The following is a 19,680-nucleotide window of genomic DNA, read 5'->3' as shown; positions in this document are numbered from 1 at the left end:
TTAAAAATTAATAATCTATTTATTGAAATGATTCCAACAAATACCTACAATAATATATTTTTTCTTATGTTTTAAATCAATCACAACCTTTCCCCTCAAAAAAAAAATCAATCACAACCTTAGAACCACAAACATGTAGAGTCTCAAAACACCATATGTTTTATGCCTAGTTCACTTGCCATTGGTAATACATGCTTGATGCAATGGCACTACATACAACTGGCCCATAAAGATGCAATACTTTCAGATAGATCAATGCTTTCATCTTTAAGAATGGGAGAAGAAACCACAGTCCTACGTTCTCTTAAAGTGGCATGATTATGGTCCTGGTCTTATTCCTGTAACTGAACTCACATAGAGGAAGCTTCTCTAGGACAAACAGGCAACTTCAAAAATAAACAAGGAAAACAAATGAATAAAATAGAAAACAAAGAATAAAAAGCTTTATAAGTAAAAGATACTTTTGATGAAATGAGGAACTCATCTAGCTCTCTTTCATGTTTCGACAAAAAAATATTCATGCAAGAATACGTCTATGGATAGTACTCGGTGATGCAAAATAGGTTTCACAAAGATCAAATTCATTTCACAGTAAACGACGCTTCCACTATCAAAAACAGTCAGATCACTTGGGTTGTGATGGTTGGACAGACAAAGGCAGAATGCAACAGTAAGTTGATGAGCCAGGCGAAAAATCAGGCCTGACTTTTTTGAAGAATAAATGTCACACCAGTACAACCAATCTAAAATAAAGTGAGGAAGATTTGATAGCTTTACCTTGTGAAAAATAAACAGATTAAGTGCAGAACGGGACATTGGAAAATGATGGGTTGCTTATTCAACAGATGCACGATGCTTTCACAGACCGACTTCTGCAAGAAATAGGCCTTGATAATTCAGATATAATATTCTTGCAAGTTAAATATAAAAATATCTAAACAATTTACAGCAGGAATCTCTAATTGTTCTCCTACAAATTTCTTCTTTCACACCAAATTTCAATCTGTAACAGCACAGTTACTAAATAAGTGCTCTTACATTCCAAGCAGGATGTGCAAGAAAAATTTTGAAACTTGGGAATGTTAATGGCAATTCCAGTAAGGTAAATCCATTCAGACAAATGTACATCAAATAGAGTCAGTAACTATGCAAAGTTTATTAAAGATTTGCCATCTCTTCAACAAACTAAGGATGTCTAAACAAATCCCAAGTACAGGATCTATAGGCTTTACCTTTTAAAGGTAAAATCCTCTGTACAAACAAGAACCTACTGTCTAATCATCAAATATTTCAGAACAGCTATGTTATGTTTACTCAGGGATATCAAATCAGACGTGAACGAGTGTCAATCTCAGTGATTTAATGAAAAGATTTGAGATTTTGATCCAGATGAAGTGTCAAAAAAATCCATACTCATGTCATTGTGTCGGGGATACAGCATGGGTGCTTAAGGTAAATTAAGGAATTCCAGCAATGTAGCAGAAGAGTAATAAAAGCAGAAAACCATGTTAAGCATACTACACAAACTTCCAAACAGGATACTGCTTATTATTAGAACAAATTTGAAAGAAAATCTTTGCCAGAAAGGAAAAGCACAATGTACACATCCAGAAGAAAAGTAAATGATGTGAGCATCATTCAAAGCAATGGAAATATCAAACACCCCTCAGGAATATAGCTCAGCTAAATTTACAACCTATAGCTGCAAACTGCTCCTCGTATTTCCAAAATACATGCACCATATAGAATTAATTTAATCAAGTACAGCCGCAAGTAAAACTTGAGGCAACAAAGTTGCAACCATATGAAGAATAATGTCCTTGTAGCCCCTTTTTGCTCTCCTCTTTCTTCATCTAGAATCTCATTCCATTGGCCATATGCCCACAGTTTGCTCATTATGTCCATGTTGTCGTTCTTAAATACGTCAATCTTAGATAAGCAAACACTTTCTCTATATGCTACTTACTAAACAACCACATATACAAGACTAGATAATAGGCATTTGATTCGGTTCAACTACATCAAAAGTTGCAAGTATATAATTTGCAGAGATAAGCCGTACACCAGCTTAAAGTATACATATTCTACTTAAAGTTGCAAGTCCAGAGTACGTTGATCTTAGATAGGCAAAAACTGATATTCTGCTCATGCTGCACACTAAACTATCAAATATACAGTATCAGGCCAGGCAACAAGCACTCGGCTCAGGTCTAGCTATAATGCCTTAGGTAATTGGGAAGAGATTCCCTAAATGGCTCAACAATCCTGTCTATAATTCTATATATCCTCTAAATGATTTAGTTAGACTCTTCAATATATAAAGGGGGGAAAAGTAGTCTGAATAACTAAGAAGAAATAAAAAGACAGTTACAATGACTAAACCAGGATATAAAAGAAGACTGATGACATTTTAAAAACCCCTAGTCTTTGAAAGCTTGTTGGTTGAGAGAATTTGGCGTGGAATTTTTTTTTTTTTAAAAAAAAAAAAAATCAATGCATGGAAGCTAGTTTGTTTCGATGAATACAAGGGAATTGAAAGGAAGGAAATTGACATGAATGTACAAAGGTCTCTTTAATAACTGTCTCCTCAGGCCTTAAACTTTACAGCCAAATTTTATTAAACCGGATATAAAAAAAAAAAATTAAAAAAAAAAAAAAAAAAAAAAAAAAAAAAAAAAAGAAGAAGAAGAAGAAGAAAAACTAATAATCCTCGATCTTGAAATTTATTTGCAGTTCTTTGTAAGGAGTTGACAGACAAAGGAATGAAGGATAGCTATAATTCTTACTACATTGAACAATAAGACAGAAATACTACTTCCTACCTATTCTTGCTTTACAACTCCATTCCTTCCTTTTGCCCTGCTCTTCACCTGCTTTGTAAGTATTGTAACCATTATATAAAATTAAGCAAGGCTATATACTCGTATAGTTTCACTGTGACAAAATTTCAGCACTAGGAAACTTCATACTTAGAAGCACCCTGCAGAACCATAACTTGAGCCTTAATTGGACCAAATATATCCAGGAAATTCAAGTTTAACATGATTTCAATCTCAAAAATTCAATTTAGCTTTCTAGGCAAATACAAAAGTTTGATTAGTCTTTTGACAATCATCAATACCCTAAGACACACCATAATACATGCTATACACTCTCAGGTCCTCCATGTACTCTTGAGCTTAAAACACCATAGGTTTATGCTTCAGCTTCATCAACCATCTAAACCAAAAATTAACTTTATTTTGTTTGAAATGAAACCTAATCCATATAGAATAAGGGGGGAAAAATGGTATGACTGATTCAAGATAAACAGCAGAAACAACAATATATGAGTCTTAAACTCAATGATGAGGCAAGCGCTACAACCTACAAGAAACAATAATTTATCTCATGTAGTCACGGACCAAGTGCTATATGCTACTGTAAGCCCAATTTCAACCTCTTCAAACCTTGTAGAATTCAATGTTGCTTACTGAGCGACGCGCTGCACTTCCCAGACCCGGGTGCAGTGATAAGTATGTAAGGGTTGCTAGGTCGTCGCCCAGAAGCGACGCGCCATATTGCCCAATTGTGGTGTCAAATAATCAAGGGCTTGGAGTTGGGATCAGGAGGGAGCGTGGGAGAAAAGAATTTAGTTTGCGGATTGGTTCTTGGAATGTGGGGTCTCTTACGGGAAAATCAGCAGAATTGGTAGAAGTAATGAAAAGACGACGCGTGAACATCATGTGCCTCCAAGAGACAAGATGGACAGGAGAAGGAGCTCGAGGCTTGGTTTTGGGGTATAAGGTATGGTATGTTGGGCAAGAAACGAGCCACAGAACAAGGAATGGTGGAGCTAGGAACGGAGTTGGTGTGGTTCTCGATGAGAGGTTGGCAAAAGAGGTGATCGAGGTCTATCGGAAGAACGATAGGTTGATAAGGCTGAAGTTGCTATGTGGCAAGGAGATTGTGAATGTTATCAGTGCTTATGCTCCCCAAGTGGGTTTAGATGCAGAAGAGAAACGACAATTTTGGGAGGACCTAGACGAGGTGGTGCAGGGTGTCCACCACTCAGAGAAGTTATATATTGGAGGGGATCTAAATGGGCACGTTGGGGCGAGCCGAGATGGCTATGAGAGTGTCCATGGAGGCTTTGGGTATGGGCAGAGGGACGCCGGTGGTGAAGCTATTATGGATTTTGCCCAATCATATGATTTAATTTTGGCTAATACTTGGTTTAAGAAGAGGGATTCACACTTGATAACTTTTCGGAATGGAGCAAATGCAACTCAAATAGACTTCCTGCTCACAAGGAGCATAGATAGACAAAGTTGCATAAACTGTAAGGTTATCCCAGGGGAGAGTGTGGTCACCCAACACCGGCTATTGGTAATGACTATTCGTCTGAAAGAGAAGGCGAAGAAAAAAGTTAGACAAGAAGAACCAAGGATAAGATGGTGGACCCTAAGGGATGCAAAAGCTAAGGTTTTTACAGAAAAGGTAATTGAAGAAGCGGATTGGGATGGAGAGGTGGATCCGGACATGACTTGGTTACGAATGAAGAACTGTTTCCTAAGAGTGGCCAAAGAGGTCTTAGGGGAAGTAAGGGGAAGAACTTCGGTACAGAGAGATACTTCGTGGTGGAATGAAGAGGTGAAAGCAGTAATTAAGCAAAAAAGGGAATGCTATCAAGCCTTAGGAAAATGTAGGAGTGATGAAACCTTTGCAGCGTATAAGGAGGCTAAGAGTAAGGCAAAGGCAGCTGTTCGCCAAGCAAAAGAAAAGGCATATCAGGAGGTTTATGAAAAGCTTGATTCCAAGGAGGGAGAAAGGATCATTTATAAGATGGCAAAGAGAAGACAAGAGGCAAGGAAGGATATTGGCATGGTGAAGTGTGTCAAAGATAAGAACCAAATGGTCCTAGTGCAAGAGGAGGGCATCAAGGACAGGTGGAAGGGGTACTTCGATGAATTATTTAATGGAAATAATGGAGTTGGGATAGGAGATACCTCTATGAGTGATGAAGAAATCAACATGGAGTATGTGCGAAGGATTAGGAGAGTAGAGGTGGAGATTGCACTGAGGAAGATGAAACCTAAGAAGGCGGTTGGCCCTGATGGGGTACCGATAGAGGTGTGGAGGTGTTTGGGTAAGATTGGTATTGATTGGTTAACAAACCTTTTCAACAAGATATGGACGGCTACAAGGATCCCACAAGATTGGAGGAAGAGCACCTTGGTCCCGGTTTATAAAAACAAAGGAGACGCTCAAGATTGTTCTAACTATCGAGGAATTAAGCTTATGAGCCATACTATGAAGTTGTGGGAAAGGGTGATTGAACAAAGGTTGAGGGCATGCACAAGCATTTCAGATAACCAATTTGGTTTTATGCCTGGGAGATCTACTATGGAGGCAATCCATTTGATAAGACAAATGATGGAGTTTTATAGGGTAAAGAAGAAAGATCTTCATATGGTCTTTATTGATTTAGAGAAGGCATATGACAAGGTGCCAAGAGAGATACTTTGGTGGGCAATGTTGAAGAAAGGTATCCCACGAAGGTATGTAGACCTAGTTAAGGATATGTATCGGGATGTGTCAACAAATGTGAGGACATGCGGAGGGTTGACAAAAGATTTCCCTATTACAATCGGATTGCATCAAGGGTCTGCATTAAGCCCTTTTCTTTTTGCAACGGTTCTAGATGAATTAACTAGACCAATTCAAGATGAGGTTCCATGGTGTATGCTGTTCGCAGATGATATCGTTTTGGTGGATGAGACTAAGGATGGGGTTAATGTCAAGTTGGAGCAATGGAGGCAAAGGTTGGAATCTAGAGGGTTTAAGCTAAGTCGGAGTAAGACTGAATATTTGGTATGTCGTTTTGGCACTCAGAGGGGGACAAGCAATGAAGTGGTGAGTTTGGATGGAAAGGATTTGACCATGAGTGAATGTTTTAAGTACCTAGGGTCGATCATCCAGAAGAATGGTGACATTGATCAAGACGTGACCCACAGGATTAAGTCAGGGTGGCTTAAATGGAGAGCGGCCACGGGAGTGTTATGCGACCGCAGCATTCCCTTAAAGTTGAAGGGAAAATTCTACAGGACTGCCATAAGACCAGTGTTGCTCTATGGTACAGAATGTTGGGCTTCTAAGAAAGAGCATATTAAAAAGATGGAGGTTACGGAAATGCGCATGTTAAGGTGGATGTGTGGAAACACTTTAAGAGATAGAATCAGAAATGAGGTTATTCGCAAGAAAGTAGGTGTGGCGGGCATTGTAGATAAATTAAGGGAAAATCGTCTGCGTTGGTTTGGACATGTAAGACGGAGACCCGAGGGTGCACCGGTGCGAAGAGTGGAAGAGTGGGACCATGGAGGGATTAAACGAGGAAGAGGGAGACCAAAGATGACTTGGTTGGAAGGAGTGAGGAAGGATATGAAGTGCATGGATTTACGTGAGGATGAAGTTTTGGATCGTAAGGGATGGAGGAGAAAGATTTATGTTGATGACTACACGGAATAATCAAATTTGGTTCATGTTAGCCGACCCCACTTTTGGGATTAAGGCTTTGATTGATTGATTGATTGATTGATTGTAGTCACGGACCAAGTGCTATATGCTACTGTAAGCCCAATTTCAACCTCTTCAAACCTTGTAGAATTCAATGTTGCTTCAATAAGATGGGAAAGCAATCATATATAACACCACTCACTCCAGAAAAATAAAAAATATAATGTTAAAATTGTGTTGGTGATGCACTGTTAGATATTTCTTTCGTGAATCCTTCCAGAGTAAACAACATCCTAATTTCTTCTTTACTTGAAAACCAAAATTACCAAAAGTTTGTACTCCGTATTCCATTGCTCATAAATTCCAAGTTCCAATGACTTACAAACTAAACTACTCTAAACTACTAACGATCATATCAATTTAATAATGTAATGTTGGTTACAAATTTACAATACATACCATGAAATGATCACTGAATGACGAAAACATTGAATTTAATTTACATTTGATTGACAAAACACTGACCTTGGTAACTCAATATTACACCAAAGAAAGACGAATATTAAACATCATTTGTGATCAAACAGTAAACCATCATTTCCACCATTGCATGATACAATTACCAAATTCCAGCAGATTCAGTCGAAACAACAATTATCATCCTAATCGAAACCCTAATCGAACTCTATCTCAAAATTCCACAAACTAATCAGTTGTATCATGGAAAAAAAATGCCAGAAATTACAAACTTACGTTCAGTTGAAGCAATCATCAATTACGATTTGATCCTCGCTAGACGAAACATTACCAGACAACAACGCTTAATTCGTCGACATCGCACTGAAATAATTGATTTTCAACCAAAATCATGTCAAAATTCGACTATGATCTGACAATAAAACAGTAATTAACCTAATAGAAGTTCATCCGACTAATACATAATCAAGAATTCAAAACCCTAGCTCTACCAAAAATTGTACGGAGATGAATAAGAGAGAGAAAGTAAAAACCTAGAAATTGGATGCCTGAATAAATCATTCTTTGGCCGACATTGCAGAATCAGAGCTTGATTCCGATTAATCGCCGCCATTGATGCGGAATTTTCGCCGATAAACACCGTGTTTGGTGGTGGAAGAATTGTTTATTTTGAACTGGAATTTTTTATTCGAGTGAAAAAATCACCGAATTTGGCTCCAACAAAATCCCGCCGCATATCTTTTTTTTCCCTCTTTTCCACGTACGCACAAATTAGAAAAAAACCGCGCGTTTTTATGGTTTCAAAATATAGGTTTGAAATTTTTCCCACAATTTTTAAAAATCATTTTAGTGTTTCAAAGTGCAAAGTGCAAACTGCAAAATACGAGAGGTTGTTATATACATTCGGGTGTATTATATATATATATGTATTTGTTTTCATTTTGATGATTGCTTTTCATTTAATCATCAAATGAAGCACAAAAACTAGCATTGCATTTGTTGGGTGTACGTTATACCTGGGTGTATATAACAAATTCTAGTAAAGTGAAAGTGTGAATAATTCGGGAAAAAAAAAAAAAAAAATTTGTGTATGTAAATGATGTATATATCAATAATCAAATACATTATCTATTCACAGTGATTTAAAAAGGATACATGAATTGTTATAAATCCAAGGTAGAAGAGAAAATATGAATAAAATCGTAAAAGAGTGGTGTATGAAAAAATCTTGATTTATAAAATTGGTTATTAACAAAAGGTATAACTAGGTTTGGTATTAAGGAAATACGTCTAGCTACTAAGCTAATTAAGATTTAATATTATGGATTAATATGCTATGCTCGGCTAAAATTTTATATTGATTTGAATCTTAGCTGGGATTGAGTTTATTGTTTGTGTAAGTAGCATTTTATTTAACTTAAAGGAATAATCATTTTTTATATTACATTTTTATATATAGACATTATATACGATACTTTGTAGTGAGTTTAAAATTCCATATTACGCTGGAAAAGCTACGAAGCTGAATTGTGGCCAAGGGTGAAAAGCCAACCAAGATTATTGCGGTTACAAAAATTTACCTAAGTTGTTGAGATTGGTTTTAACAAATTGGAGCTTCAAAATTTCAAGCTCACAAGTCTTTAAGATGATTAATTTGATGAGTTTAACATTAAATAAGAAGTTAGGGTTTTCATTTTCAACCAAACGCACACTTCCCTTTTCCCCAACAAATTGCATATGCATGATATAAACTCCTTAATGTGAAATAATTATCATTCAATAACTTCAACCGACTAAACGAGCGTCCATCACATGATAACTAGGCTAGCGTACTCATTGAAATTGTCTTTAGTATCTTTACAAATTTATATTTATAACAATTAGTCTTAACTTGTTGAGTTGTTAACTTAAAATGACAAACTTTTCATACGCCATGAATGCATATGATTGCATATCGATATGTTAATTACACTTATATGTCAAAATTCAATGCCATGGCCCAATGACATGGTCGATAATCTTTTTACACCAATACACAATGAATTTGATATGGTTTGTGTATTTAGTGCATTTACACGTAGTTACAATACCATTTCATTTATAAACATGCCATGGGCACAACTTATGTTGTAGCAATGAATTGGTCAATGGTTAGTAGTTTAATGTAAATGGACAAATGGTGGTAGAAAATTCAAAATGACTCTTTTTTTTTTCCCCCTTTCATTTACTCTCACAATGATATTTTGGAATGTGTATGGAAAAATGTTTTTTTTTTTTTTTAAAGTAACACTCAGTGGCGGACCTACATGGTTACCTCCCGAGTCACGTGACTCACTAGTGAGGAAAAAATAATAAGTTTAAATTTTTTTTTTTTAAAAAAATCATGAACTGTGAAGAACGAAACAACATGAGGAAGTGAGTCGCTAACTCTCCTCTATCCTCATTTTCTCTTTTCTTTTCCTTCTATCCTCTTTTTCGGATTCTTTATCCTCTCTCCTCCCCTATCTCTTTTCTCTTTTTGCCCCAAAGGTTCAATTACGAAACACAAGAATTACAAGGCTACCAATCCGGAAGCAAGAGCTAGCCTTATGAATATACTTGTTAATATATAGAAAATTGCACTAAAAAATATACAATTACACTTCTGGATTTTCTCACTTCACATTAACCCCAACTTCAAACTAATGCAAACAAATTCAATCTTTTTCTTATACCAAGGTTCGTTGAAATCAATTTGTCACTTTTCAGGTTTCATTCTATCTGTTATTATAAGATTCCATGAATTTCACTTTTAATTTGTTGAATTAGGTAGTGGAAATTACAATTGGTTGCTGAATTTTTTTCTTGAGTTTTGTTATTTTGAAACTCAATTTAGTGGGAATATTTTTTTTGTTGTTGTTTATTAGATGTGTCTTTATCTATCTGGGGTTTTCTTAATTGGTCTTAATTTGGTCTTTTGGGTCATTCTTGATTGATGGGAAAAAAATAAGGTTTGTATTGAATTTTAGTTTTCTCTTAAAATTGTAGGAGATTTGACATGCTATGTTTTTGAAATTATTGAGATTTTTGATTGAAATTAGGGTACCATTGGGGAGTTAGAGTAGGGTATATAATTTTTGCCAACTGGTGTTTATTTGAGAAGTGATGGCTGATCGGGTGGAAGATTAAATGAATTTGGACTTAATTTAGGGCCTGGGTTTGAGGGTCTCCTCTGTCACCCGTGAGTGGGCCTATCATTACGCGAATTGGGAAACGTTGTTGGGTAGGAATCACCTTATTATATCAGGGAGACTCTTAGGAAGTGAAGTAGGCATCGGTGGTATTGAATCGATGATTCAGGGTTTACTCACAGGCTCGAAAATCCCAGATCTGCCATTGGTAAAACTCATGCAAATTTTTATAACTAGGATAAATCTATTTTGTATATGATTTTTCCAATTTTTAATAAACGGTATTTTATATCAAGATTACACAAATAAAATCTATACCATCTAATATGAGCATTCTTTTTTAGGTAACTAGTATGAGCATTCTTTATATCTAGTATGCGTGTTATATATATGTACTTTTATATAATTTATAAATTGTTTCCAAATAAAAAATATATAATTTTTAAAATTACAAAAACTATAATAAGATATTAATTTAATAAAAAAGCAAACTTTTTAACATGATGCATATAATTTATGCTCATAATTAACCATTCCATCCGGATTAGCTCAAAAGGTGAACCGGGTGGAACAAAAAAAATAAAAATTACTACATTATATTTAAAGAAAAAATTAGGAGAATGGAATATTTTATTGGAGATTGAAAATGGAAAGGGTGGGAAAAAATTGGAAGGAAAATAAAATTTCGAGCGAAATTTCAGAATTGCGCCAAATGTCTTTGCGAAAAAATTGAAATGGCGGGAAGTTAGTGGAGACATTTATTAATCTCAAATTCTCAAAAACCCCAAAAAGCTTTTTCTAGAGAGAAGAAAGATACAGAGAAAATAACTAGAGAGAGAAAGTTAAAGAAGTTCAATCGCCATTTCAAGGGTTTTTTTTTTCCATTTCATTTCAAATTCTCTCTCCTCTTTTTGTTCTTAATTTTGCGAAATTTATCTCTCAATTTCTTGTCATTTTACTGTTCTTCTGCTAAATCTTTGATTTTTTCACTCGGAATTCCGCCATTTTTGTTCAAATTTAGTCAGCTTTGGTAAACCCTAGATTTTGTAGTTTTTGATTTTCGAGTTGGGGAAGTTAGGGTTTCTGATCTTTAATGGCGGATCCGATGGAAATCGATGAGGCTCCGAATCCGACTCCGAAGCAGCCGCCATTGAAGCGGAAGAGGGAGAAGCAGAAGGTTCTAGTGTTAAGTCCGGAGGAGAGAGAATCGAGGTTGAAATCTTTGAATGAGGAACTTGAGAGCTTGTTCAGGTACTTTGACGAGGTTTTGAGCATCGATTTAGGTTTAGCGTTGCATTTCAGTAGTCTTTCGTCGAGTAATAATGTGAATGCGATGATTGCGGTGTTGTTGGAGGAGAAGAGGTGCTCGTATTCGAAGTTGGTGGGAGAAATTTACGAGAAAGTGAAGGAGAGAGAAAATGAGATTACGATTGCAAATGTGAAGAGCAGTGTGTTGTTTGCTGGACAGAGAGTTGCCTATGGAGTTCCGAATGCCGATGCCGATGTTTTAGAGGATGAGACTGGATCTTGCCTTTGGTGTTGGGAGGTGATGATTTTTTGAATTGTTCTTATGTGTTAATTTATGTAATGAAGTACTTTATTGATTCGTATCGATAGTTTGATTGTGCTTGCTATAATTTTGGTAGGTGATGGTTTCTTGAAATGTTCTTATATGTTCATTTATGTAATGAAATACTTTATTGATTCGTATCGATAGTTTGATTGTGCGTGCTATAATTTTGGTAGGTGATGGTTTCTTGAAATGTTCTTTTATGTTCATTTATGTAATGAAATACTTTATTGATTCGTATCGATAGTTTGATTGTGCGTGCTATAATTTTGGTAGGTGATGGTTTCTTGAATTCATTACGCTTTATAATTTGACAAGAAGTTGTTAGGGATACTGTGATCTTGAATTGATTATGATCTATAAGTTCGGTATGCTTCATTTATAAGATATCTGTATTTCTTGTTTTTATAGAATTAAAATTGGAAATGATAGAATAGGTCATTGGTTTGCAATTTTTATCTGGGATCATGCACATTGTCTCAGTGTATATTGCTGTTTTGTTACACTTATCCAGTAAAGTTGTTTATTTAATCAAAAGATTTATGGTGGATTTCGTGGCAATAGCATTTGTCTGGCTTGTTATTTTTTTGGGAAAGTGCTAATGTTATGCTTTCTGCTTCTAGTATATTGTAATGACCAATTGGAGACAATTCTTCAATTTTGTTCCCTGAATGAATGGAGGAAGATGGTATTTGTGAATGACCATGAATGATGAATTCTTGTTTCTGCAGCCGATCCTATTCTTTTGGGAATAGGGCATTGGTTTTGTTGCTGTTTAATTAACTTGTTTGTAACTTTCTGATGCAGACTAGGGACATGAAGCTATTGCCAAGTTCTTTGCGTGGGGCATTAAAAATCCGTCGCACTTGTCGTAAAAAGATTAATGAAAGGATCACTGCCGTCTCAGGTAAGAATCTTTTGCTGTCTAAGGTTTACCCATCTACTACTATCATGTTATATACGGATCCTTGAATGTGAACTTTTACTAATCTTCTGGCCCGACAAATAAATATAATTTTTTTGAAATTAATGAAAGAAATATAAGGTTTTAATGCTACTTTGAATTGGATATATTATTAACTTTCTGCCTTTCTGGAAGCTATGTCATGTTATAACTTTCTCATTTAGGATCACTTAAACTGATTGCTCTAACCCTGCATTCAACATTCTTGAATATCATAATCTGTAGTTACTTTTGTTTCTGATGTTATGTATACCTGATCTCAGATGTAATATCTTTTCTGCAAAAATCCGAGGATGACCCAACCTGCAAAGCTGATATGACAAAAGCAGCAGAAAAGCTCAGTAAAGTTTTAGCAGAATCAGATATTCGTTTGCTTGTGGAAAGCTTGAATCAGAAAAATGATTCTGAACTGTAAGTAGATCCAGTACTGATTGTTTGGAGTTGGACTGCAAACTTCCGTTTGTAAACCATTATATTGTTTTTCAGAGCTGAAAAAGAGGCAAAAAAGAAAGATTCAACTCTTATCAAAGAGTTTGAGAAAAGTAAACGTGAAGTAGAGAAGGAGAAGAAAAAGATGGATCGTGAGCTTCAGAAGGAAAAGTTACAGAGTGTATGTGATACTTCCTCTCTTGTCCAAACCCCTTCACCTAATGTAAAATACAGTTAGGCAATTAAAGTCTGAGTTTGCCTTTTGAAAAGAAATATTGCATAATAATTACTGAATCACATTTTTGGGCTGTTGCTTGAGTATTTATGTTGTATATTAGGAAGAGTTGGTATCAATAAACAATGGCCCTTATGTATGCTTTCCACTTCAAGAGAAAATGCTTGCCTTCTCCATGGGCATCAAGCCAACCTTGTATTCATGAGACTATAACAACATTCAAAGAACAATACAACATGTAAATATGACGGAAGTTGAGAAGGTTGCTCATGATTTATATTTACAGCGATGCTTGTTATTTCTTGTGTATGGACTTCATTGGTGCCTAAACTTAACTTTAGTTATTTCTATAGCTTGTCGTCTCTGAGCTTATTTATTCACTGAGTGGATCTCTACACATGATTTTATATAGCATTATTTACCTTCTTGCAGGAGAAGGAGAAGAAGCGTCTGCAACAAGAGGCTGAAAGAGATGAAAAGCGTCGTGAAAAAGAGGAATCTGAAATGAGGAAACAGCTTAAAAGGAAGCAAGAGGAAGCTGATAGGGAACAGCGTCGAAAAGAGAAAGAAGAAGCTGAAATAAAGAAGCAACTTGCCATCCAAAAGCAAGCTTCAATTATGGAACGATTCCTTAAAAAAAGTAAGACGACACAGACATCCCAGAGTGATCAACCACCAAAAGCTGCTACTCTCAACCATCCACCAAATGAAAGTGCTCTAAAATCAGTTTCTCTTCTGATGGACTCTGCTCTGCAACAGCAGGAAGAAATTGACGTGGATGAGATTCGCAAGTATGCTCTATATGACTTAAGTCACATTTGTTCATCTTATTGACCCCCCTTAATTTTTATTTCACTTTTTCTTGTGGTAGGTAACTATGTGATTGGTATTGGTACATGTGAATTATTTAAAAAGCTTTTATCCTTCACAGGTCTCATATGAGTTATTGGCGCTCACTAGGGCATTCTATCCGGTCAAACCCCAAGCAGAACTGGGGCTTACGTCATAAACCTAAGGGCGAGCTAATTAAAGAGCTAAAACTCACCTCTAACAAAGGACCAGCTCGTGATGATGACTTGTGGATAATAGATAGCATTGCAGATGAATGGGGACAAACAAGTACTGATGATAAATCATGCCAAGCTAACATAAGTGCTTCACCTAGTACCAGCAAGTACATGCGAAGAAAACAACTCCTGCAGTTTGATAAGAGCTGTAGGCCTGCATTTTATGGTATTTGGCCAGAGAAAAGGTAAGGGTTAGTTAGTGGTACTTGTTTGACGAATTTTCATATTCAAATTGCTTGCTAAATACTTGGTGTTTCATGCTTGACTTTCGATGCATATTGCAGTATTGCATGTTTACTTTTCCTGACTAATACATTTATTTAAAAGACTAAAAACATGAGAATATGAGATGCCTTGTTGAGAGAGAGGGAGAGGGGAGGGATGGAGGAAAACAAACAGTAGGAAGCCCTTTTTTTGCCGGTTGTTGGGCTAATGTTATCACATACTCCCTCCGTAATCAAATCACTGTTTGCTATCATCAATGTCAAAATTGATAATTTTAACAAGTCTAATTGATAAATTTTAATAAGATTGTTGAGCAATGTTTATGTTAAATTTCGAAACAATATGAAAATGGGCCTTGCAACTTGAACAAGGAGGAGAGTTTGGTCCACAAACAAGGCTAAGGACCTTCCATACTAAAACCAATTGGCAATAGTAGGAGTAACTCCTCTATCTTATAAAGTAGAACCACCTCTCCTCTTTCTTCGATATGGGACACTCACAAATGGGCTACAATGAGTTTCAACAATCCCCCTCATGGCCTCATCATGCGCTTTCTCTCTCTCTTTCTGCAGGGTCCCAAACTCCCAGGGTTGTTTTATGTGTTAATCCTTCCCCCTCCTTATGATGGATTATTTTTGCTTGAGTTTATTGTTACTTTTTCCTTATACGATCATATGCAAGTGAAACATCTTACTAGTATTTACTTAAGTTTTGGAGAATAACATGATTTTTATTGAAATTTGCAGTTGTGTTATTGGACCACGCCATCCATTAAAAAGGGATCCTGATTTGGAATATGAAATTGATAGTGATGAAGAATGGGAGGAGGTAGTTACATATTTCTTGTTTTAACTTTTTAAATTTGTCTATCTATAGCACAGTAATTTCCATACTAATGTTATGTATTAATTTTGTCATGGCAGGAGGATCCAGGTGAAAGCCTATCAGACTCGGAGAAGGAAGAGGAAGAAATCTTGGATGAAGGATCTTTGAAAAATGATGATGATGAGGAGAGTGAGGATGACTTTTTTGTACCAGATGGCTATCTCTCGGAAAATGAGGTACACAACAATCAGCACATTTTCCTAATCTTATCCTGAGAGCGCAACACCCCCCCCCCCCCCAACCCACACACACACACACACACACACACGAAAATTGATCTGATAGATTTTATTTCTCTTGGGCGTGCCTTTTCTTTTCTTTCCTTTTCCTTTTGGAAGCAAGATGAGAAAGTTCTTAATGGTTTTTAAGTAGCTTTAATTTATAATATTTTTGCCTTCTACTGTGAAAAGGGTTCAGATTGAGGAGGCAGAAGGGAGTCTATATGATTCATTTTATAGGCTTGTGGACTTGTGGTAAAGAGATGCTACTTGTATTTAGAAACTTCTGCTTTCAACACATGAAAGTTTTGATGATGATCATTGACATCATTAGATTAGATGATTTGATCATTTGGATATCCACTGGTAACATTAGAAATTTGATCTGTATGCAATGGGTGATAGCATGCCCTTTATGTTCGTTGTAGTTTGTAAGTAGGGTTAGACTCCTCAATCATTCCCAATCTTTGTCAATAGCTTTAGTCAATGTGAGGGAAGTGTAGAGAATGGGCCAAAAGTTCCATTGAACTCAAATTGGCAACATCATTCTCATGTCTGTGGAAATTTAGCTCATTTGAACCTTAATGATGCGTAAAACAGGTAGACTACACATCACTGTGGAAATTTAGCTCACTTGAACCTTGATGATGCGTAAAACAGGTAGACTACACATCACTGAAGGGTTTACCTTTTCAGGTGGGATAGAGATGGTTTTCAGAGCACACTAGCATAGTTTTGAGCCACATTCCTATGCTATTTATATAGATTATCTTAATCTCAGAGCTTCTAAGAACTTTAAGAGGTGGGCTGGCATATTTATTGCTAGCTTGACAATTTATTTATTTATTTATTTATTTTTTTTTTAATTTATTTTTTTTATTTTTAAGTATTTGATCTGCTATTGTATGGCTCTTTGGATTTTGGTAGATCTTTGCTGAGAGAATGTCTCCAATGCAGGGAGTTGACACCGATAGAAGTCAAAGTAACTTTGAGGCAGGTGTGACCACCAGTCCACTTGGTTGCAAGCCAGAAACTCTAAGTGAAGAGTATTCATCTTGGATGCGACAACAGAAATATCTACATAATTTGACTGAACATGCTCTTAGAAAGAACCAGCCTCTTGTCATTGTAAACATGATGCATGATAAAGCTCACTTGTTATCAACTGAAGATCTTACTGGCAGTCTCAAAGTTGAGCAAATGTGTTTGCAAGCTCTTAGTATGCGTGTTTTTCCTGGTGGGATGTCTATTGAGGTACCATCTGACAACAATTTGCGTGAAGAGAATCAAGATGCTTGCACCTCAAACAGCAAGGCAAGCACAGCAGCAACAATGGTTGTTACACCAATACCAGACTCCGACCTTCCTAAAATTGTAAGAGACTGTCCTGGCATTTTCAATTTGTTTGAAAGATATCAATGTTTCCTTGAGCTGTAGATTTATTACATTGTGGTTTATTGTGTTTGCAGGTATCAATAATTCAATCCTGCCCTCAGGGTATAAACAGAGTGCTGGAATCCTTGCAGCAGAGTTTTCCTGATATCCCCAAGACTCACCTGAGAAATAAAGTCCGTGAAATATCTGAGTTTGTAGATAATCGTTGGAAGGTTAGTGGAATTTATGCATTAAATTATTTTTTGTCCTTATAGTCTGTCGTATTCTTAAGGTTGGTTGCATAATATGAATGTGTTTCAGAAGTCTTGTAGTATAAGTCGGAGTGCCTTTTTTGATGGTTGTGATCTTATAAGGTTGTCAATATGAGGCCAAATTCACCTGTGTAATTCTTGTGGCTGTAAAACAAGACTTTTAGACCATAAAGATTAAAGCATCAGTTGACTGAGCCATTCTTAATTAAAAATGAATCTAAAACATGTTACTATAATACTATCACTTTCGTTCAAAAGAAAGTGAATATTACTGTAATTTTCACCACCACTTAAGATCTTTGAATAATGGCAATGTAAGATTTTATTTCTGCAACTTAATCCTCTTTTCTTGGCAGTTAAAGTGAGAATGTTTATTAATTATGTTATGGTAATGCAGGTCAAAAAGGAGATCTTGGTAAAGCTGGGAATGTCAAGCACACCAGGTACATATACTTATTTTGTCTTTAAAGACTATTTTTTTTTTTTTAAAAAAAGAAGCAAAAAGTTTGGACTATATTCAAAGAGCTTCAAGCTCCCTCAATTCCATAGCGCACATTCACATTTCATCTTTCCTATGCATTTCTTTTCTCCAGCTAATTTTGAGAAATTGGCTATTGTTGTGAGTTTTGAAGACTAAGCCAGATGCTTCTACAGTTTTTATTTTTATTTTATTTATTTATTTATTTTTTATTTTTATTTTGGAAGACAGATGCTCCTTCAGTAATTATTGCACATATAACATCTTTGACAGATTCCTCATTTGGGAGAAGGGCTATCTTCTTCCTGCCATTACTTGTTTCCCACCCATCCAATTCATAACCCACCTCAGCGTCTCCACTTCCATATGTCCATTGGTTCTGATCAAACCCTGTTTCTATTATATGCTACTACCACACCCTAACTCTTTGATCGAATAGCAGTATTACCATGGTGATAATTTAAATGAACTGAGGGTATGCTATTGGGTATTCCACAATGTTAATCACTACCTACCTATTATAACTTGGCCCTTGGACAGTGCCAAATTGCCAATATGAAGGAGTTGAGGAATTTACTTACTACTTAGCATTACACTACTGTTACCGGATTGCATTAAAGCTGAAAGTTAAAATAAAGCAATAAATGGAATTTAAAACTTTCTGAATTTCTAATGGTTTGTCTCAAAGCTGTTTAATTTTACTAAATAGTAGCTTTTTGACTAAACTTGCAGAGAAGAGTGGAGGTAGAACAAGAAGCATTGCCACATTTTTTTCAAAAAGGTGTTTGCCACCAGCTGGTAATGTTGGCAACTCCTGTGACTCATCCCCTGAGTCCATAAAACCCACTTCGTCCAGCCAACAGCCGCAGCAGCAGCAGCAGGTACGCTCAGAGAATGTGTAATCTCCTTGCCTGGAGGGTTTTCTTTTACGCTTCTGGTCCAATTTTTGCTCCTGATATATTCTGGGGCTTGTATCTAGATTTTCTATATCGATGTAGAATTATAGATTAGTATGGTTCATTTTGTTGCTTCTGATAAAGACGGATGGTTTTTTTTTTCTTTCTAAAGAACCTTTTTTCAACAATACAACTACTAACTGGTTAAGCATAATATGTGAAAGTAGTTGAAAACAAACATGTACAGTATACTTTATGATGTGAGGCTTTTCCCTACCTTGATTTCAATATTTAACTTACGTGCTATCGACGTAAATCTTCGTATGAAGTTGTCCAATTTGGGAGTTCACACGATTATGCATTCTATTATTGGGAGCTTTGTTCATCATATAAAGACTGATGACATGATGTAACGCTAGTTATAATACCTTTGTTATAATTGAAAAACATAACTGCCAAGGAAAGAATTATACAAGTACACTAGTACTTTAGTTTTCCACATTTTTTTGACAGGAAGCATTGCATTGCCAAGGAAAGAATTAAGGTTAAAGTTTAGGGTAAAGAATTAAGCATTTAATATCTTTTCTTTTTTAGTAGGAAAATTTGTCTAGGACAACCTTTTAAAAAATAGTTTTTGTCTAGGACAACTTTTTAAATTTTTTTTGGCAAATGTAGACCCTATTATAATTTTTTTTTGTTAACGACGACCAACCTCCACTTTCAGGCGTTGACCCACCAGAATCCGGCGTTAACACCCCTTCACAACTGTTTGTACTCCACTCAAACCACCACCCCTACCAGGCTACCACCACCACCACAACTATAAACTCCACCACCACCTTGAACCCACCATTAGCGAAATCCGCAACCCCACCACCACCGAAACCACACCACCAGCGAAATTTGGATCCAAAACCCCACCACC

At 36.0% G+C, this 19,680-nt stretch overlaps 1 protein-coding gene and 1 long non-coding RNA gene across 2 annotated transcripts; one reads left to right on the top strand and one right to left on the bottom strand.

Annotated features, from left to right (window-relative positions):
* On the bottom strand, positions 1 to 7,692 carry LOC145626334 (uncharacterized). Its single transcript, XR_014110990.1, has 5 exons — positions 7,506 to 7,692; positions 7,249 to 7,335; positions 778 to 872; positions 119 to 386; positions 1 to 87 (listed from the first exon to the last, which is right to left on the bottom strand). It is a non-coding gene; the product is annotated as an uncharacterized LOC145626334 (long non-coding RNA).
* Positions 7,693 to 10,805: 3,113 nt separating this feature from the next.
* On the top strand, positions 10,806 to 19,052 carry LOC145626333 (chromatin assembly factor 1 subunit FAS1-like). The gene is made up of 12 exons (XM_081678761.1): positions 10,806 to 11,688; positions 12,520 to 12,619; positions 12,940 to 13,087; positions 13,163 to 13,286; positions 13,773 to 14,131; positions 14,272 to 14,592; positions 15,379 to 15,460; positions 15,556 to 15,693; positions 16,693 to 17,109; positions 17,205 to 17,342; positions 17,779 to 17,824; positions 18,592 to 19,052. Exons 1-12 carry the CDS (start codon positions 11,236 to 11,238, stop codon positions 18,759 to 18,761), a joined length of 2,496 nt encoding a protein of 831 aa, XP_081534887.1. The 5' UTR covers positions 10,806 to 11,235; the 3' UTR covers positions 18,762 to 19,052.
* Positions 19,053 to 19,680: the final 628 nt, after the last annotated feature.

The sequence above is a fragment of the Chenopodium album genome, chromosome 4 (assembly GCF_948465745.1).
Source record: "Chenopodium album chromosome 4, dcCheAlbu1.1, whole genome shotgun sequence".
NCBI lineage: Eukaryota > Viridiplantae > Streptophyta > Magnoliopsida > Caryophyllales > Amaranthaceae > Chenopodium > Chenopodium album.
This window is presented reverse-complemented; position numbering and strand designations above follow the sequence as displayed.